Source organism: Podarcis filfolensis, assembly GCF_964270895.1.
Source record: "Podarcis filfolensis genome assembly, chromosome: 4".
Lineage (NCBI taxonomy): Eukaryota > Metazoa > Chordata > Lepidosauria > Squamata > Lacertidae > Podarcis > Podarcis filfolensis.
Window position 1 is genome coordinate 77,073,298 of NC_139607.1, and position 22,503 is coordinate 77,095,800.

At 42.3% G+C, this 22,503-nt stretch overlaps 1 protein-coding gene across 6 annotated transcripts in view; it reads left to right on the top strand.

The window, feature by feature from the left end:
• STARD13 (StAR related lipid transfer domain containing 13) overlaps positions 1–22,503 on the top strand; it is a 220,872-nt gene that overhangs the window by 87,207 nt on the left and 111,162 nt on the right. Inside the window, exon 1 of one of the 6 annotated variants that reach the window (XR_014546986.1) lies at positions 19,856–20,237. The exons of 4 other annotated variants lie outside the window; for them this stretch is intronic. Coding sequence is in view for 1 of the 2 variants with exons in the window: in XM_083609003.1 (XP_083465129.1) it covers positions 20,072–20,237 (166 nt within the window). In the remaining variant the exon portion in view is untranslated. Of the gene's footprint in view, positions 1–19,855; positions 20,238–22,503 lie in introns of those variants that run through there. One more of the 6 variants, XM_083609003.1, reaches the window with a different exon arrangement.

The window sequence follows — 22,503 nt, forward strand, 5'->3', positions numbered from 1 at the left end:
TCTTGCTTTTGAATATTTTCCAATATATTTTTACTATAAAAAGAATGAGTGGAATTCAGCATAGTGCTAAGGAGATCATTCCATCAGCACAGTCATGTATCACTTGCCCAAGAGAACCATCTCCTCTCTCCTCCACCTGTTCTAGGAGTTCTCTCAACCCTCCAGAATGAATCTGTGAGAGGTGGGGAGGAATACCCCATTGTGCTAGTGAGAGTCCTTGCACTGGCTTCTGCTAGTGGAATAGGGTAGATGAATCTGGAATAGGGTAGTTGACTCGAGCAAATAAACCATTATCTAAACTTCAAAGAGGACACCTGAAGTGGGAAAGATGAGGGGTAGCAATTAAGACCTATCAATTTTGGGTGGGTGGATGCTATCTGTTCACAACTCAGGATCACAATGCCCCAAGGACCTCCTCTCTTCATATAAACCACCCCAGACTATGTGTTCATCATCTGAGGCCCTTCTTTGCATTTATCCACGTGAGATCCGGAGGGTGGCAACAAAAGAACAGGCCTTTTCTGCAGTGGCTCCCTGTCTGTGGCATGTTCTCCCCCGGGAGGTGCAGCTGGTGTCATATCTTTAGGCACCGAGCAAAAACGTTTCTCTTTAATCAGGCCTCCTTTCAAATGTGTTTGTGGGAGAGGGGTTTATTGTTTTGTCCTTTTTTGTTTTAACTTTCCCTTGTGTTTTTATCTTTTGAACTGCCCTGAGATCTTTCGATGAAGTGTCTCCAGAACATTTACACCACACATCAGGTCTTGGACTTCACTTAAGATTAAGCCCAGGGTTACTGCCCCCCTGGTCCATTTCACGACCAACTTTTCTAGAGCATAGTCATTTAGGACATCTAGAAAAGTTATCTCTTTGTCACCGTGACTGGAACATGCTTGTATCTCATATTTGTTCGAGAGTTATTGAACTCACTCGCTACTATAACACTTCCTCCTTTGGGTGTTTCCTTGATTTCATTCTCTGGCTCAAGATCATCCTGTGCAGTTTGCTCAGGTGGATGAGAGTATATCCCCAGTACCAAATTACTCTTGGGGCCTGGATGAATCTTTTGGAATGTCTAGTTTGCTGGACTCGTATTCTCTTCAATGTACAGAGCAACAGTACTGTACCTCCAGGAAATGCTTTCTACGATATGATACGATATAATATACTTTACTGTCATTGTCCCATACAGAACGATGAAATTGAAAATCTACATCAGACATTCAGAAACCAATAAGCCTGCTATCCCAGCTATCCCAGCCTGGTTAGCCCCCTAAAAACTCTGATACCCCATAATTAAATACAATATACTCCCATAGAGACTACCTTACACTGCGTTTAAAACCAAAATCGCATTTGAATAGAAACTGTTTCTCAGGCGGCTAGTCCTAGTCTTTATAACCCTGTACCCTGGACCATAAAGAAGGCTGATTGCCGAAGAATTGATGCTTTGGAATTATGGTGCTGGAGGAGACTCTTGAGAGTCCCATGGACTGCAAGAAGATCAAACCTCTCCATTCTTAAGGGGAAAAGTGCTCACTGGGAGGACAGATCCTGAAGCTGAGGCTCCAATACTTTGAGAAGAGAAGACTCCCTGGAAAAGACCCTGATGTTGGGAAAGATTGAGGGCACAAGGCGAAGGGGACGACAGAGGACGAGATGGTTGGACAGTGTTCTCGAAGCTACCAGCATGAGTTTGACCAAACTGCGGGAGGCAGTGGAAGACAGGAGTGCCTGGTGTTCTCTGGTCCACGGGGTCACGAAGAGTCGGAGATGACTAAACGACTAAACAACAACCTTCTTCCAGAAGGCAAAAGCTGAAAGAGATCATTTCCGGGGTGCACACTATTCTGCACTATCTCTGCAGCTTTCTTATGGCACCTGCAAGCATAGATTTCCTGTCCTTCCTGTAAAGTTTGTATTCAAAGATAACTGTGTCCCACTAGTTATCCATTTCATCAGGTTTCCATTCTGCCCACTATATTTATGCTCTCCTCTAAAAGCACTGCAGCTTGCCTATCTTGGCTCAGAGACTTTTAGCATATAAACAAAGTGTCTCTCTCCAAAGGCCATTGGCATGTGTATCTTACCCTACGGTGCTTTGGAGGGGTCTTCCATGTTCAGAAACCAAGAGACGTTAATAATTTTATCAGCAGAGTGCTTGCATCAGGAAAAAACTTTTTGACAATAAGAGCTGTTCAACAGTGGAACTGTCTCCCTTCGGGGGGACTCTCCTTCCTTGGAGGTTTTTAAGCAGAGGTTGAATGGTCATCTGTCATGCTTTAGCTGAGATTCCTGCATTGCTGGGGGTTGGACTAGATCATACAATTCTATGATTTCAAGTAAATACAATCAAATTTAGAAAGCACCAATAAATAAGGATCGAAAAAGTCTAGCTAGGCTTTGAGAACCCATCTTGGGCATCAGCTACAGTTAAGAACAGAAGCTATTTCCTCAATAAATCCTCATACTTTGGATTGGATGCTACTTTTAATTGATTGGAATGTGATTTTATCTATAATCAGACGCTCCCAAATTTTATTAGGCTGGTTTCTGATAAAGACAAAAACTGGCATTGAAAGCAGTGAAGCACTGGAACAAAACATGTATTATGAATTGCTGTGACATCAGTGCGCTAGGAAGTCAGTAGGGCTCTATTTGGTATGAGTGTGATTAGGTTACAAGAGATCTTCTGAATTCTACCCAGACCAGGTTTTTAAACCACCTAATCAGGAATGCGACTATCTTTGTGGAACAGACTCTTTTTTGTGTTCCAGCTTCCAAGATACTCTTGCTTGGGCAAAGGAACCTCCTGTGGTTATCCTGATCACGTTAGTTGCTTTTGAAATGGTGTTAACACTGTTGATATTTGCTATTCCTAGAGTACAGATGTGGGGTGTTTAAAACAGTTTCTGATTGGTATGGCACGACATACAGTTGATTTCTACTGCTATGACAAGACTGTCAATGAATTGTGAGATAGCATTCTTCTAAATAGAATATTTAATGAATTAGAATAATAGTATTCGTAAAGGAGTTATTAGACCAATAGATTTCCATTGGCATTTCCAACTAGTGAGACGCTATTCCAATAGGAATGAACATAATACATATAATATAATATAATTTATTATTTATACCCCGCCCATCTGGCTGGGTTTCCCCAGCCACTCTGGGCAGCTTCCAAAAGAATTTTAAAATACAATAGTTTTATAACTCAACAGAAAAATCTTACATAGAGCTAATGTACAGGAAATCATTAATTTGCAAAAAATATAATCAGTAGAGTTTATATATACATTTAGTGCAATGCATTCATGACAAATTGACAGTGTTACATGTATTTGCTTTGATTTCAACTAATAGGAACACTATTATTTTGATATCTGTTTCATATCTAAGCTTTTTCTGCCAATTCAGATAACCCAGTATTAATTAAACAATCCACATATAAACTGAATATTTCACAGTAGAGCCCATTTTTTAAAAAAAGGATGTGGAAACTCTGTGTACCCAAAACATGCTATTTATCATCATGAACTTTGTGTATATCGCCTCCTACATACCACAGTCAATTACAGCCACATGTTTCCAAGAAGCAAAGCAAGGATATTATGATCTGTTTTCCTCTTGGTTGGCTGGGGAATTAGAAGGGCTACTAGTTCTGATTAACTTCAATGGTTATTTTAATGTGTGAAATCCTTGTCTCGGCAATGGAAAAAAAGAGACCCTCTTTGTCAAAGAGAAGTCTTCTGAAAGAGTCTCATTATATAATCTCTGGTACTTCTGGGAAGAAAAAGATTACTTATCATTAGTCCTTTCATGCGGACGGCCAGAGAATTTCTGTGGGAGGTTCGGTCCTATAAGAATTGTGGTGATCGCCAAAAGGTCAGTGATTAATAACATGCCATGGATACTTACATACATGACGTGACAAGCTCTTGCTAAAAGGAATTGTACCCGCTTCTCATATCTACATTCCAGCAAAGATACTGAGAAACAGAGGAGGGTTCCAAAGAAGTTAAGGAAGAGCCGAATGCATTAAAATGAGGAACAGTGTATGTGTGAACTGGGCAATGCAGAGTGAAGTGTACTGTACCTTTAAAGCTCATTCTAAGCTCCTTCTTCCCCTCAAAGAATTCTGGGCACTGTACTTTATCCCTCATAGACTTACAATTCCCAGCGACCCCTTAACAGATTACAGTACCCAGAATTCTTCGAGGAAGGAGGTGTGCTTCAAATGTGCTTTAAAGGTATAGTGTGTATGCAGGAAGTGCCAGGACTCTGACAGGATGCTGGAGTTTCCCTACCTCATTCCCAAAGCTGGGCAGGCTTTGGGAAGGTGGCAGGAGGGCTCCTGGACCCACCAGAGCATCGCGCCTCCCTCCCTAAGCTGGACAGAAGTTTCCCAGGCTTTGAGAAGGAGGCGCCAGTGTGTCATGTGGGACTAGCCGAGTCCCCCTAGTCCAGGCATAGGCAAACTTGGCCCTCCAGTTGTTTTGAGACTACAGTTCCCATCATCCCTGACCACTGGTCCTGTTAGCTAGGGATGATGGGAGTTATAGTCCCAAAACAGCAGGAGGGCCGAGTTTGCCTATGCCTGCCCTAGTCCAATGACAGCACACCACTGGTTCAAGTTTCCACTCATCCATTAAGCTCATTGGGTGATCTTAGGCTAGTTACCAACCCCTTAGTGTAACTCTCAGCCAAACACAGGGTTATTGTGAAGATATGGAAGAAGAAGAAGAAGAGTTTGGATTTGATATCCCGCTTTATCACTACCCGAAGGAGTCTCAAAGCGGCTAACATTCTCCTTTCCCTTCCTCCCCCACAACAAACACTCTGTGAGGTGAGTGGGGCTGAGAGACTTCAGAGAAGTGTGACTAGCCCAAGGTCACCCAGCAGCTGCATGTGGAGGAGCAGGGAACCGAGTCTACTGCTCTTAACCACTATACCACACTGCTCTTAACCACTATACCACACTGGAAAGAAGGAGTACAGTGGTACCTCGAGTTAGGTGCTTCAGGTTAAAAATGCTTCAGGTTACAGACTCCGCTAACCCAGAAATAGTACCTCGGGTTAAGAACTTTGCTTCATGATGAGAACAGAAATCGTGCGGTGGTGGTGCGGCGGCAGCTGGAGGCCCCATTTGCTAAAGTGGTACCTCAGGTTAAGAACAGTTTCAGGTTAAGAACGGACCTCCAGAACGAATTAAGTTCTTAACCCAAGGTACCACCATACTGAGATTGTCACCTTGAGCCCATTGGAGGAAAGATGAGATACAAATTTAATAACAAAAGAAAAGAAAAATGCCACTAGGAATTGATGGTTGACTTAAGTTGCAAATCTAGATGCATTAACTTGGAAGCCTTATTGATAGAAATGATTTCCAAGCAAGTCTGCTTGGGATCTCAGGTTATTATTATTTTTAGGAGCAAAAATGAAAGCATATATAGAATTATTATCTCAGATATGCTTTCCTTGACATCTGGAAGCTAAATATAAGGTGGTGGGAATGTGTAGTAGTGCAAAAGGGATTGTGGTTGTCTGGTTTTGAACAATACTCATGATGTTTTTCATACCAAAATTTCTTACTAATTATATTGAATGTAGCATATGTTACTATATTTTCAGTCCAGGATACATATACACACTGTTCACATTTGTTCTCCTATCTCAAACATACTTTCCTTATTCAGAATAGTTATATTTGCTTGCATTTGACTTCTAAACTACAAAACAATTGCTCCTTACAACATGTTCTGGAGATGTTTACTTACCCAAAATAAGCAGCTCACACCTTTAGGTCTAATATTGGCACAGAAGAAACTGTCTTATTCAGACAGACTATTTTTCCGTTTAGGCCAGTATTGTCTACTCTGACTGGCAGAATCTTTCCAGGGTCTCATACAGAGATCATTTCCATCATCTGCTATCTTAAAAACCAACCAACCTTGAAACAACAGGGATTGAATTTGGAACTTTTAAAGTATTTATAGTATTTGCTATATCACTGAATTGTGACCCATGTCTCATGCATTTCAGCCTCTTGCCCAAAGGTTTCATACAGTGGTGTTGTGTTTGTGCTTAGCTTAACTACTTTTTTCTACTCGTCTATACAGTATTTTATGTTTCCTATATTTAAAGCTATTGGAGATTTGGGTGCAACTCAGCTTGCAAAAGAGTAGGGGTCTTGCATGAGTTAGATAGAGTTAAAGGTAAAGGTAAAGGGACCCCTGACCATTAGGTCCAGTCATGGCCGACTCTGCGGTTGCGGCACTCATCTCGCTTTATTGGCCAAAGGAGCCGGCGTACACCCTCTGGGTCATGCAGCCAACATGACTAAGCTGCTTCTGGCGAACCAGAGCAGTGCACGGAAACGCCGTTTACCTTCCCGTCGGAGCGGTACCTATTTATCTACTTGCACTTTAATGTGTTTTCGAACTGCTAGGTTGGCAGGAGCAGGGACTGAGCAACGGGAGCTCACCCCGTCGCGGGGATTCGAACCGCTGACCTTCTGATCGGCAAGTCCTAGGCTCTGTGGTTTAACCCAGAGTTAGGGACCTCCAAATTCCCAGAGCATCCTTGTATCTTCAACCTTGTATCTTCAACCTCTATATTTTGTGTATGTTAGACTGATATTCTCAGTTCGCACTTTGTTTTACAACTATCCTCTTCGCTTATGTGGTGACAAGCAGATATTGCGTGTGTTTCCATGTTTACACTACGCAGGCAGGCTAAGCTAAACTATGGTTTCACAGGAAACATTGTCCACATGTTTGGGATTATAACAAGGCTCAGGGTTAACTATGGTTGAGTCTGCACTGTGCCTCAGAGCACTGTAAAATATGGTGTGTAAATTAAATCTCTTTGCTAGATCTTCCATTGTGCTCCATGCATTTTTCCAACAGATTATCCATTCATGTTACCATCTTGTTCTTATGACTGGTGTACCACATAATTTCCTTGCAATCTGGATTGCAGTGAGGAATTCAGAGTATTGGGGAAGTTCAGTGAGCTATTGTGAGCTATTCTAAAAAAGATTTCTGCCATGCCACATAATTAAATCAATTCTAGAATTATATGGTTTGGAGCAAGGCAAAAGCATCCTCTATTTTGGATATTGGGAAGGTCACAGCTGGGAATGTGCCAGTTAATAGATTCAAACAGATGGATGCTGACAGGTCTGCGAACTGTTCACAAACCTTCTTTAACAAATATCTTGCAGCCCTCACTTCCCAACAATGTTCTCTAATTCAAGTTTGGAGCTGCCTATATCAAAATGCAAGATGTGAGGCTGCAACTTTAGAAAAAGGTGCCTTGGGTGATGGATAGTGTCACTCAAACCAAAAGAAGAAATGCCCAGAGATGTCCATTAATCAGCCCTGCTTTGTACTGTCTGTGTTGGTGTGTGTGAATGACTACAGAGATGAGACTTCAGATGTAATGAACTGAGTCTTTTCAGCAGCTGTTTTCTCTCTTCTTTTCCCCCTCTGGCATTTAAAATAATCTCCGTCTGTAGAAATCCCTGCCCAAGTGACAGAGAGACAACATGTCCCCAGAACAGCTTCCTCTGTCTCTGCATGGGAGCAGAAATGGAACAAGAAAGTACAAGAAACAGAAGGTGTTAGGAGAGTTTTGGGGGGAAACATAAACCAGCAATGACAAGGAAATTGGTTTTTTGGTGGCAGAATTCATGTCTTAAACCATCCTCTTATCTCCATCCTGCTGCCCATGCAGAAACAATAATAATACACAAAAAAACTCACATCCTCTTGTGGTAGGAGCTTTTTGCTCCTTTTGTCTGTATTGGGGTAGCCAAGTCAGTGCTTTTTGTATGTTCTGGGCTCCTAAAAGGCTTAGAATTTGGGCTGACTGCCAGTTCTGAACACTGTATTTTTATATATTGCAAGTGGGAGATCTGAAGTGTGAGAAATGGAAAAAGTATTTATCAGTAATGTTTTTGTGTGTGTTTGCATAGCTGTCAAGCGTCCCTTATTTGGAGGGACAGTCCCTTATCCCAGCGCCATGTCCCGCTGCTGTCCCTTATTGATGGATGTCCCTTAAATTTCCCAGGTTTCAAAGGAAGCAGCTCCTCTCCCTCCCTTCCTGCCGGCCAGGGAGGAGAGAGGCGCCAACTGTGTTGCTTGGCTGCCCGGCCTGCCCCCTTCCGGTCTCCTCTCACCAGCCTCGGCCCCCGGGAACCCCTCCCCGCCAGGACTGGTCTGAGCCTCGGGCCCTTCCGCCACCATCCTCCTCGCGGTCGCAGAACTGAGCGTCTCTGCCTGGGGCCTCCCCTCTGCCCGTCACCGCCGCTCCTGCTCCCACTAGGCCGTACTGCGGCTGTGCCGCTGAAGGACCCAAATGAGATGAGCAGCCTGGCATGGTCTATGAATTGATGAGGAGCCTTGTGAGGAGAGCGAGGGCAACCATAGAGAAAGCAGTTCAGAGAGAGGAGGAAGAGGAGGAGGCGGAGGTGCGGGCAGGTCTTCCAAGGGCTACAAGGGAAGGACCGCAAGCGCTTCTCCCATAGATTTGTAGTGGTAGACTAGCATAGATCGTCTGATCTGTGGGTTTACTTCGGGCACTATTCCCCCCCCCCCTTCCTCCCGCCCCACCAGATGGAATTGAGAGCTGCAGATGGAGCACGAGAGAAAAGATACAGAACTGCAGCAGCATCTTCGTAGCTTGGACTTTGTTTTGTGTGAAAAGTGGTTGCTGCTTGTAGTTATTTAATTGCAGTGTTTCATCAGCTGGTGTCTTGAGCAGCAACCTCTGGAAACGAAGGGCTAAAAACCGACGCTGCTCTCCAAAATTATCTGGTCCCTTTTAACTGGTTGACTAAAATCCCTTATTTTGGCTGCTGGTCCCTTATTTTCAAATCTGTAAGTTGACAGCTATGTGTGTTTGCTTCTTACTTACTAGCCCATTATTTGTTTTCTTTTTTTATTTCCACAATTATTTATATACCGTTTAACTGCAATTGCATTCCCTCAACCACTTACATGTAGAAAGTATGGAACCCACAAGAAGAGCATGATGGGGTGTTTGGTCCTCTAGCTGTTGACTGACAACTTTGAGGGCCAGTAGATGACTCCTTATTTATAATTTTAGCTTTAGAGCCTTTTGTATAGAGCCCGAAAGCTTCAAGTTTCCCTTCTAATTGGCCTTTTCGGGGACAAAAAAGTGGGGAAACCCAATTTTGAATCAGACTCAGACAGCATGGCCAATAGTCAGAGATGATGGTGGTTGTAGTCCATCTGCATTTCAAGGGCTGCAGATTCCACATCCCTGGATTAGAGGATATACCAGGGGTAGGCAACCTAAGGCCCGGGGGCCGGATGCGGCCCAGTCACCTTCTCAATTTGGCCCACGGACTGTCCGGGAATCAGTGTGTTTTTACATGTGTAGAATGTGTGCTTTTATTTAAAATGCATCCCTGGGTTATTTGTGGGGCATGGGAATTTGTTCATTAAAGGTAAAGGGACCCCTGACCATTAGGTCCAGTCGTGACCGACTCTGGGGTTGCGGCGCTCATCTCGCTTTATTGGCCGAGGGAGCCGGCGTACAGCTTCCGGGTCATGTGGCCAGCATGACTAAGCTGCTTCTGGCGAACCAAAGCAGCGCACGGAAACGCCGTTTACCTTCCCGCCGGAGCAGTACCTATTTATCTACTTGCACTTTGACGTGGGATTCGAACCGCCGACCTTCTCATCGGCAAGTCCTAGGCTCTGTGGTTTAACCCACAGCGCCACCCGCGTCCCTAATTTGTTCAATACCCACCCCCCAAAAAAATATAGTCCAGCCCACCACAAGGTCTGAGGGATGGTGGACCGGCCCACGGCTGAAAAAGGTTGCTGACCCCTGGATATACTGTCAAATGATCTAACTGGACTTTTATTATTTTCTTTGGTTATACATTCAGATTCTCAGGTTCTATTCCTCCTCAAATTAGATAAACTTGGCATAGTAAAGGTTAGAAGGCGGAGAAAACTGATTTAAATAGAAAACAAATGAAATAATGGATCTGTGGTTGGTAAAGGGCTTAAGCAAAGCTCACTCTGGAACAACAACTTGGCTTTTATGCACGTACATGAAGTAAATATCTTCAAACGACAGAGTGCTGCTGCTGTAGGGGCAGAGCAAATGTTATCAAGCTAAGAAGTATGCACTAATCCTTCTGTTGTAGTGTTTCATGGAAGCTAACAAATTCAGAGGGATTATTAAATGACTGGAACAAATTCCCGGCTTGGACAGATTTGAACATCTACATTTGGATTCTAGGTCACTGCAGTAAACTATAATGAAGAGATCCCACTCATAGCAGCTTCTTCTAAAGACTTAGACCCTTGGAGTAATGTTTTCCAGTGGCAGAAAGCCAGAGCAATACTTTTTTTTTTTGTACAAAGAATACTTCAGTTGAATGTCCTAATATTATGTTCTTAGGATAAATCAGCCGGCAAATGAGCAAAACAAGAGAGTCATCTGACACAGAATAAACTTCCATCAATGCATGCTTTTCTGTTTTGGGAAAATGGAAATATTTAGTTTCTGTAAATGATACAAAGATGTTGCCTGTCAGATGTTCACATATTCAGTTTTTACCATTTACACTGTACACTTGATACAACACCATATTTATTTTATCATGCAGATTAGTTCTCTGAACTATTTTTGTCATTAGCCATATGTACATAGCATTTTTTTTTTTTAAAAAAGGCAGATTATGGGAGGCTGTTTCTGTATCTTGAATAATCTTATGGGCCTGGATGCTTGCATGCTATATGTAAATTCTTACAGAATGAAACCAGGTCATAACTTTGCCTGTGGCAAATAGCAGTTGCCTTCTGGGAGCAGATGAGTGGCAAACTGCAATTATATCGGCACCTTTCACCTGTCTGCCATCCTTTATCTTCTCATATACTGCTAAAGCATCTCAGAGACCCAGATGCCCCTTCAGAGCTTTCGAAGCTGGCACTGTCAGTGTGGATTGTGCTGGGTTTAGTTTTGAAGCTGACCTTAGAGACTGATAGCATACATCTCTCAACTATGCAAAAATGAAGTGGCTTGGGCTTCTCAGTTTGCACTAAACTAAATCAGGTTCATCATCTTATCTCAGACTTTGGATGGTCAACTTTGTAGTTACCCATCTTTCTGCAGAGGCAAAGAGATTCCATTTACTGTGTTGATTCAATGAAATTTGGATTTTGAGGCAGTGTGCTTTGACTGAATCTCTGTGATGTGTATATTTGGCTCACGTGGAAATGTTGGCTGTTTTCTATCTTCCAACACAGTTTCAGCTTTTGAGCATCATTTTGTGGCTTCATCTCTCCCCCTCCCACCTCTTTCTTTTCGGCTTTCTGGTGTTTTCCATTTGTGCCTCCCCATCTTTTTTCTCCTGCTCATTTGCTCATCCACTTACTCTGCCCTTAATCTTGTGACCCCTTAAGAACCTAAAGTGAAACATCTGTTTGGCTAGAAACAGTAACTGGCAGCAACCCCCTATTGCTGCATCACTTCAAATATGACATCTTCAACTGTCAGCAGTCAAGTCAATGCCAAGAGGCGTTCAGTTCTCATTATTACTTTATCACATAAAAATCAATCAGTGGGTAACCGTAGAAAGTCCAGAAGTGATCTATGTCTTTCTCCCCCACCGTTATAATAGTGTGGGGTTTGTTACATTTGAACCCTCTGGTGAAAATAATGACTGTCGCATCTCCTCCTGCAACATGATTTGCAGAACATTTTTGCTGGCAAAATAGCTTGTATCCTTGATATGAATGGGATGGCTGTTCTATAATGCGCTGTTATTTGGTCTTTTTATAAAAACTGAAATAAAAACATTTATTTAAACACATCTATTGCATCCCAGTTGGACTGTGGTGCTTCTTCACACACAGAATCTGGAAATGAGTTATCTTCAGCCTCTGTTTCTCACAATTGCTATGAATGGGATTCTTGGAACCATGTGGGTAATTAACCACCAGGATAATAGTGGCTTGTTTGGGGTAGGGTTGGCTGATGACATAATATTCATTATAAATGCATCTTTGAAGGAAGGACTGCTCCTGGTCTCTTTTAGGCATGTTGCAGTGAAGAAATCTACATAAAATGGCTATGGAGTAGCAAGAACTATAGCTACCTGAATTTTTTACTGCCAGGTGTAATCTATGAATCACAGTAGTTTTGTGGAGAGGATAGATGCCTAGAAATTTCATGTAATTTTTTCTATATCATACCTACAAAAGAAACCTCTTGCAGTGACTGTATCCTTTGCTCACAAAGAAATACATCTTATTGAACTTAATGGAACTAGTAGGATATGTGTAGGATTGTTGAACCAAGTGGGACTTAATTCTGAGTAATCATGCATATGATTGCTGTGCAATTTAATTGTATGGCCTTATTAGAAGGTCAATGTTTACACAAACATTATACTCTCTCCCTCCCTCTCTCTCTCTCTCTCTCTCCACACACACACACACACGGGAGAGAGAGAGAGAGGAATATTACTTGCTTGGATATAATGTTGATCTTCAGGCTGTGTGATAGGAAGACATTGTCACTGCTGTCATTCCTTCTCCCCGAGCCTATAAACAGCATTTATTTGTGCCAAACTGACATGTCAGCATAAGGTCCATTAATGCTTTTAATATCAAAAGAAATATTTTATAGCATCGTTATCCCCTTAAACCTACAGTTCTTAAAATGCAGGCAAATAATCCCCCTGATGTTCAAAATGGAGGGGGGAAGCGGATACATCATTCTGCTGAGCTGAGGATTGTGCGTGGGTGTCTTTGAGCTTTACTTTTACATGTAAAAATCCGCTTGCACAGGAGTATTCTTTTTTACAAGAAATTGTCAGACAGTTTACATACAGCAGCTGTCTCACCTCTAAGACACATCAGTATCTCTCTGGATTTCAAAGTTTGGTTTTTTGAAAGAGTTTGATCGTGCTGTTTCTTTCCACCTCTTTCTTGGATTGAAATCCTTTATAAAGCCTCTCACTCACCATTAAAATCCAGGTCTGGGGGGGAGAAACATCTTTATTTCCTTGTGAAAAATAGAAAGCTCTGTTCCTTTTGTAGCTTTTCCTGCTGCTCTTTCCCCAAGAGATACATAGAATAATAAAATCATACAATTTTAGAGTTGGACCAGGACCTTGGGAGCTCATGTAGGCCAACTGAGTGCAGGAATATTGCAGATATTCAGCAGCCATAACAGATTGTTATCCGGCCTCTGCTTATATCCCTCCAGCGAAGGAGATAGCCCACCGCTTCCTGATGCCATAGAGCTGGTGCACCACAGTGTTGGGGACCCTTTGGCCCTCCAGATGTTGCTGAACTACAACTCCCATCATCCCTGGTCACTGGCCATGCTTGCTGGGGTTTATATATTCTCTGCTTCTTCATCCTGTAACAAACTCTTATATACGCTCTTGGGTGCAGCTAAGAAATATTCCTTAGTCCTTCTGTCTTGTAGTACTTTCCACTGGAGCCGCCATACTGCTCACATGCCGGTCTCCATTTGTATACTGCTTGCACCACACTGTTCTTTTGTAATGCCTTGCAGACCTACTATAGCTACTTCACACTTCCCCAGTTTTGGGAGACTTCCAGAATTCACCACTCACAGAAGTCTGACTTCAACGTTCTTCTTGAACAATGCCATTGCACTAAACTGCATTAGCGTTACTTCACCAGACAGTTTTGTGAGCACCAGCCTAAACATGGAGTCGGAATTCCTTTAGAGTTTTATTGTAACAAGATGCTTTAATGTTGTGGGTTGTAATTTACTTCTTGGGGGAGGTTAGAACAAGCCATCTGAGTTGCCACCTTCCATCACAGGAGTTTGTTGTGGCTTCTTTAGAAGAGCTATTGCACTTCACACCCTATGAATGAACATCGTAAAGAGAAACACTGACGCAATAAAGTCTGAAATGATTCAGTCTGTGGTCCACTCCCAAAGTTAGGAACCGAACAGAGGTCTGTCAGCTATCACCAGACTCAGGAGCCTTCTTAAATGTGCACAGTAAATAGATGAGAAGTAATTTTAGCATTTCATTGAAGCCTTTGATGCTATCAGTGTTTTAAGCAGAAGTCCAACTACATAAAACTGTGAATACGCTCTGAGGCATTAATTAACTCTGTAATATAATCATGACAACTAATGTAGCATCTTCTATGCAATAGATATGTAGCCTAAGGTGCTTTGTAGAAATAGGTAGATTCCAGTAAATTAAAAAAATAACACTTCTGTAATGAGTTGGTATTTGCAAGGTGTAACGTGCATCAAACAATTGCTGCCTTTCCTGTCTAGTCATATTGTTTTGGTATTAATGTCTTATAAATAATAATACAGTGACTGCTCGATCCTGCTGCTAGTTTTATAGCATGGGACATATTAGTACAATGTGTGAAATGTTTTGATATAACTGGCACATTTGAAGAAAAGTCATCTAACCATTTAAACTTCCATATGAACACTAAATTGGGTTGTCCTATACCCACTTATCTAGGAGTATTATTATATTTCCATCTTGCCTTTTCTCCAAGAAGCTCAGGATAGCATGCATGATTTTCTCTGCTTCCCATTTTATCCTTGTGAGGTAGGTTAAGCTGAGGGAAAAGTGACCATCTGGCCCATGATCACCAAGTCAGTTTCAGAGTTGAGTGGGTCTCTCAGGTTCTAGTCCAACATTAACCAGTGCCACACACTGGCTTATTGCTCACTGGGACTTACATCTGAGTTAACATGTGTACTCTGGTGCTATGAGATGCTTCCCTGAGCAATAATGGCCTTTATGTATGCAGAAACAGTTGCATGCCTCTCTGCTAAACCACACACAACATGCATGCATACAAGTGCATACAAGTGCCTAAATCTCATAGGGAGGAAGCATAGTGTCAATTTTCCCTTTTCTTGTGAGGAATCCTATTTGGAATAAGGGAATTTCCCTTTTAAAAAGGGAAATGTTGACAGCTATGGGAGGAAGTGAACACCATGCTAAGATGAATGTTCCATTAGCACCAACATTTCAGCTTGCCAGACGGAACGATCCCCCTCTCCCGTGCCTGTATGCTGTTCTGGGGATTCTCCCCATCCCTAAGCCAATTTAGGGGGCAAGGGGGCACACGGGGAAGAGCGGGGGAAGCCCTATTGCACAAGCAGAAGTCCTTGTTCAGGGTTTCTGTTCTCGGGATTCGTTAGGTGAATCCCATCCATACTATTTCCATCTCATAAGTGGTCATGGGGAGATCATGTGAATCACGTTTTTGGTTCCACTTGGTTTTCATAAAACCATAGGGCAGAAAGGCAACTGGAGATCATTCTAATCTAATGTGGCGGCCCTTTTGTATCAAATAAGCGCCTCGTTTTTTCATTTTATGGTAAACTCCCTTTAAAACTATAAACATAGTGAGTAAAATTATTAAAGTAAGCAATGACTTTGCCCCGACCCTGTGTCCCGCATTAACCCCAAGACTGCAAGAAAAGAACTGTGCCATAACAGCATCCTATTCCGAAGAAACCCTGTCTTGGTGCCTCTCAAGATAACTTAGCATCCTCCATCCCAGTTTCCCACTGGTGCCACGGACTTGAACCACCACTAGAGGGACAGAGCTGTTCTGATACCTGCTAAACAGAAGGGGCTGTTCTTAGCCTTGTCTTCTCTCTAGAGCAGGCATGTCCAACTCCCAAGAGACTGCGATCTACTCCCAGTATGAAAAAACTGGCAGTGATCTACCTATTGTCATTGGAGGGGAGAACCGTGCGTTGGGTGGGTGGATTGCCCAGAGTAACTTTTTGTACATGATAAGGATACCAGGATCAGCCAGGGATCTACCAGTAGATCGCAATCTACTGATTGGACATCCCTGCTCTAGAGAGTGTGGGAACTTTCGCCAAGTAGTGGAGTAGGGCAGCATAGGATTACACTGCTATTTAGAATAAAACCTACTTAAAATCAGTGATAATTAATATGTTCAGAACTTGGCGGCACTTCCATTTTCAGGAAATAAACATTTTTATTGTTTGTTGAAAATATTTCTAGCCTGTGTGCTACAAATGCCCTTTCCATTGCCAAAAAGGAGGTTGGTGAAGGTTCTGCCTCTCAGTTCCCTTCTTCTACTCTTAGTGCATCCTTTGGTTTCTGGAAGGAGAGCAGGGATGCTGTTCCCAAGCCTTAAAATCTTGATTTAAGTAGTTCTGTGAACCTAGGAGGAACATCCTTCTTAAGTAGTGGGCGAACATATCAGACGACACAGCGATTCTTCCAAAGCAGCTCTTTATTTGTAAGCTGGAACAGAACTGAAATGAGGAGCTCAGTCAGCCTGCTTATATAGAGCTCCAGAACAATCGTAACTGTTGCAACTTTCTAAAACTATCCAATCACTGAACGTCACTTTCGATCCTTCATTTACATACAAACTATCCAATCACTGAACGTCACTTTCGATCCTTCATTTGCATAACTATAGATATCCCCCTGCTGGCCCAGGATGAGAACTTCAGTACATAACAATCCTGGTACTGGCAATAAGTACTAGTGTCACTCAGTATCCAAATCACAGCACAGCTGCTTGACAGCTTCGTGAAACAAACACCATCCTTCTTCGCCTGTCATGAAGAAGCCAAACGTAAGATGTAAATGTTAAAGTTTCAACTCTATATTCATTTCAAATATTATTATTGATTATTATAGAATATAATGATTTCAATAAATTCATCAATTTATTGGTCTAGAACTGGGTAGTCCAACATGTGGCCCAAGGGCCGCATGTGGCCCTCAAGAGGTTTTTTTGTGGCCCTTGGCAACATTTGATGCAGCCTTGTAGCCCTCCTGCTGCCTTCCCACGGCCAGGAAAGTGAGGCACTGGCCTTTGGGAAGGAGGCATGAGGGCTCTGACAGGGTCCTAGAGTCCTCCAGAGTACTTTCCCAGCTTTGGGAAGAAAGTGGAACAGCACCATGGTGTTCTTCTCTCTGCTCCTCCCAGAGGTCATTATTCTGAAGCTCTACGGCTCTGTGGCGAATTTATATCCTATAAGTGGGTTCCATGTAGTCTTTAGGTGGAGAAGGGTTGCAGCTCAGCAGTGGATTATCTGCTTTGCATCCAGGAGGTCCCTGTCTCAATCCCTGTGAGTGCTCCTGCTGCAAGGCCCATTTCCACCTGTCCTAGAGGGTGAGGCCCAGACTCACCCTGAACAGCCAAAAGAGGCTGCTGGGAGGCCAGAGGGACATTGCTGGAACAACTCTTGGGTTGGGGCAACCGGCTAAAATGTTTTAAAATGTTTTAAATGGTTTTAATTTTGGTTCCTCTGCTTTGCTTTTGTTGGGTTGGGGTTGGTGGTTATTTTAATTTGCTTGTAACTGCAAAATGATGATGATGATGATCATATAAAAAAATAAAAAAAATTGTCCAGTAGCACCTTAGAGACAAACTAAGTTTGTTCTTGGTATAAGCTTTCGTGTGCATGCACACTTCTTGTATCTGAAGAAGTGTGCATGCACTGTTGGCTTTTTGCAGATTAGTTGGGCAGCAGAAGGCGTGCTGCGGAGACCACACATTCAAGAAACGCAAAAGTAACTTTTGCTTGGTTTAATAACAAATAACAAAAACAAAAACTCCTTTTACACTAAATTACATTATATCAATAAGTGTGACCCATCCACCAGGGTACTGAGAGAGCTACAGGCTGCTCTTTATATACTATACCCAACAGCTTAATTAACATAACTTAACAGCACCTGCTATACTGCTTCACAGCTGTAAAACTAGGTCATGTTACAGTGGTGCCTCGCAAGACGAAATTAATTCGTTCCGCGAGTCTCTTCGTCTTGCGATGTTTTTCGTCTTGCGAAGCACGGTCCGTCGCAACTGCGCCTCTTCAAGCGGCTTTAGGAAAAAAGCGAACAAACTCGCAAGACGTTTTCGTCTTGCGAAGCAAGCCCATAGGGAAAATCGTCTTGCGAAGCGACGCAAAAACCGAAAAACCCTTTCGTCTTGCGCGTTTTTCATGTTGCGAGGCATTCGTCTTGCGAGGCACCACTGTATTTGCTCTGGCCCTTAAAGACATACACATCTTGGGAAACAATAATGAAACCTAAACTTTAAAGAAACCATTCTACATGCACATGAAAGCTTATACCAAGAACAAACTTAGTTGGTCTCTAAGGTGTTACTGGACAAATATATATATATATCGACTGCGTCAGACCAACACGGCTACCTACCTGAATGATGATTATTAGTTTCTGTTGATTTATTGGTTTATTTATAGTCTATATAATATGTTGTATTTTTTAAATGTTTGATGTTTTATTATGCTTTCATTTATGCTGTAAGCCACCCAGAGTGGCTGGGGAAACCCAGCCAGATGGGTGGAATATAAATAATAAAATTATCACGATCATCATTATTATTATTGGGGCTGGGAGACAACCCTGTCAGAAATCCTAAAGAGAAGCTGCTAGTCAGCATAGACAGTACTGAGCTAAATGAACCAATGGTCTGGCTGAGTATAAGGCAGTTTCCTGTTTTCCTGTGTGTATATATTTTGCTTTTTTAAGAATAGCCACACACTGAAAATTTCTCATACAAATGAAAACATTACATCAGAGTCCTCTGCAGAATAAAGTAAACATTGTGTTTTATAAAACTAAATGGATGATTGCTTAGTCCAGTGGGCTTTGACTGGTGACCTGAGACCCAGGCTGGAGTCTCAGCCTGATTTAGCAACACTACCACCATATAAATATATGATTTTTAAAAAATTAAGAAATGGCTCCTCAAATGCATGTTAGGTTAAAGGGTGCTATATCAGGCTGTCAGTATTTTGTGGGAGGGAGCACACAATGGGAAATTTAGGTTTGCAAAATTAAAGTGGATCAAATGCTTTGCACCTTAGTGCACCAAAACCTCCTTTAAAAAGATGCACCCTTTTGTGATTAGGAAAGCGATGGGGAAAATGCACTGAGAAGTATGAAATGAAGAAATTGTTAATGGGAAAATGTGCAAGCAAATCAGAACGATTAAAGCTGGCTCCATGTTAGTGTTCTGCAAGGATATCAGGATAAATGCTCAATAAATAGATCTCCCTGGCTTAGCATGAAAAGACAGTGGACAAACTCAAAACTGGCGACATGAGTACACATTGTTGGGATGCTGGATAACTCTTTACAGTGGGTCCATTTCAGTACTGAAAATATTTATTTTTTTAAAAAAAGGATTCAAATGTGCAAAGGCTTCCTGGACTATTTAGATTCAATTGGATGACAAGACCAAATTCTTGAGGGCTTTTGTACTCATAGTAACCAGAAGCGTCTTTCTTATAAGACAAAGCCCCGCATGAGTCATTGCAGGAGTGATTGGGGATGGAGGGAGAATCACCCTCACCCTTTGTTAGAAAAGAGCAGTGATATGAATCTGTCCTTTGTTAGAATGCTTTAAAAGCTTAAAGGGATTGTTCAGCTTCACTTTTTCTCCCCCTGCTACTTGTGCCGCTAAAGAGTTTCCTTTACTCTGCTTCTCGATAGTTTTAAGAAAAAGTTCCAGAACTCTGTATCCCACAGTTTAAAACAAACTCCGGTGCGAAGGAAGGAAGTTCTCGTATCCTCAGTAGAGAGAAGAGGGCATCTTAGACCTGAGTCCGTGAGGCAGAGAAAAAAATCGGGGCTCCTGCGCGCTTCAGATGGTTGCAACGTGAAATCTCTCCCTCTTTCTCCTTTCTTTAAACTTTCCTATCATGGCTCATCGTTGCTTAGTCAGCTCCAAGGCTCTTCGCTTCCAGCGTTTATGTGGGGCTGCAACTGCTTGAATAGCCTTCACTTTCCTCTGCGAGGCACGCTGTGTACTTTCACATTCTTTTCTCTGACTGATTGGCCCTTTCCGATCATGTGAGGAAAGCTGGAATCCTGAATTGTAGCTTTTGGCACTCCTCCTTTCTCTCTTTCTCTCTCTTTTTAAAAAACGCTTGTGCTTTCCAACTTCTTGCCTCTCTACTCTCAGTGCTCCGGTTTAGATCTGGGATTTAAGAGTTGTTGTTTTTCCTTTTGAAAAACGTGAAGGCAGAGATGTTGAGGCAGGTGCCCAGCACTTCAGGCTGCTACTGTGTGAATGCCGTGTCAACAGAAGGCCAAGAGATGTGCTTGCGTTTTGATCAGGCTGCAAGACGCTCTTCTCCGTACAGGATAAGTAGGATCCTAGCGCGCCATCAGCTCCTGACTAAAATTCAACAAGGTGAGTCACTTGGGCTGCCTTAGGCTCTTAACTATAACTCCTTGCTGAAAGAATGGCTTCCGGTCAGTTTTCTTTACCTGAAAGTCGTTTGGTCAATAGCTCTGATTGTGCTGTTTACGTAGCATTACTACTGACGTTTAAAAAAGCAAAGAAATAAATAACCCGAATGACAGCATTTAGCTGCAGTGTAGTTATCCATTTGCAAACGTGCAGCCATGCAAGTAGTGTGAAAAAGGACTTAGCTGCCCAGCCACTTAATCATAAACTTCCACATTCCATACATGCTCCATTCACCTTCTTTGCTGCTTGGACCAGGTTGTTCCATGTAGGATTCTGCTAGATCTCAGTCGATACAATGTACTGATCGTACTATAAATCTGCTATCTGCTATTAAACATTATTTAAGTGCTCTTGTGCTGTAAGTACTTTCGGAGAGACACAAGCCATGTATGACCAAATGTTTCCCATAAGGCTATGGAGTAACCGCTGGTGTTTGTCTTTAAAATTTATGTTCATTGAATTTTTTATTTATGCCCACCCCACTTCTATAATGTAGAGTGAGTAACAGAAATAGATAGGTCCTTGTCCTCAAAGGGCTCACAAGCAGATCACGTACGATATTCATTTTGAGAAAGTTTATAGGCCTACGCAAGCAGTCTCCTTGGGCATATCCGTTTCTTCCTCCTCCCTGTGTAAAATATGAGGGCTGAATAGATGCAGGATCACTCTCCCCAATGTATAGTTTTGGTTCATCTGTTTGTGCTTTTAATTGAAGTGATGCTTAGAGCCTTTCACACAGAAAGATGATACGCAACTGTCTGTATGAATCCGTCAAAAAGTTATATACAAGATCAACAGAGAGAATACTACCAAGTTGCCATGGACTTCCAGCTTATATTTAGGAAACTGGGAAAAAATATGTTCCTTAAGGGAACAGTGGCTCATTTCAGTTCACTCATAGCACCTGCATTGCACCGAGGGAGCCAGCTGAATAGCAATATCAGACTTCCGGTCATGAGAATATATAGTGCCAGAGTTTCATATGTGGATTTCTGCTTTCCTAGATAAGTACTTTCACCACTTATATCTGCTGCATATTTACTTGGAAGTAAGTACCACTGAGTTCACTGGTGTTTACTCCCATATCCAGGATCACAGGGCTGCTGGCTTAAATTATTATCTCTGCTTGGTTACTGTTGAGCTTTGGGTAAAGGATATGTTGATGGAAATCCTATCACATTTATAAAGGAACAATGCATATTTCAGCAACAAGCATTTGATGAATGAGATTATTCCCTTGGCAATTAGGCAAACTCTGTTGTTTGCAATATGGTTTCAGGAACCGGTGATGTTTGGAGGATACTGGTCCTAGCCGCGGCTTCGATTTCAGGAAGGATATTATGTCATGCCGTATTACCTTGTGCACAATCTTGATGGAAAGAAAAAGAGCAAAAATTTTCCCTTTGGGTTTGTTTAAAACAAAAAGCACACAGTATTTAATTAAATACACATTTCCAGGTGATGATGTGTGCTGGGGAAAAAAGATTTGTAAAACTTCAGGGAATATACGAGGCCTATGCCCTAGAATTCTTTTTAAGCATCTTCCTATAATTTTGGGAGCTGTGTTCATGAATGCCCAGAATGAAATGCTGAAAAAGCAGAGCTTCATTCCTAACCTTCAAAAATCTGTTGGGCGGTTTCCAGAGAAATAGTTCCGTTAGTGCAAGTATTTCTTATTGCACATTCCTCCCCTCTCCCTGTGCTCCCTCTAAATCTGTTCTGGGGTTGCTACAGTGTGGGCTTTCTTATATGCCCAGCAGTGTCAGCCTCTGACACCCTTGCCTAAACATTCCCTTTGAGATTGTTAGAGGGACTCGGTTGTAATTTTCAGCCTAAATAATCACACAAAATCTTTTCTAGCATGTGTGCCTCAAGCCTATATTTCCTCTGGGCTTCTGCTGCTCTTACCTGCTTCTATGTAAAGTAGATGGTTTGATAGTTGTGAAGATACAAGAGGGTATAAGAATTGGTGGCTGTCAGCTTTCACTGGTGTATCTATGGCGTTTTGAATATACCCATCTCAAAATTGGCATTGTTCCCATTTACCATGTTGATATTTGCCTAATTTCAGACATTCACCTTAACAGATACACAAGACATGAGGTACTGCCATATATATGGGTTGCCCAGCCCAGTAATGTACCCTGACTATTCAGTGCTCTCCAGGGCTTCAGCAGAAATAGTTCCCAATCTTGTTTCTTGAGAA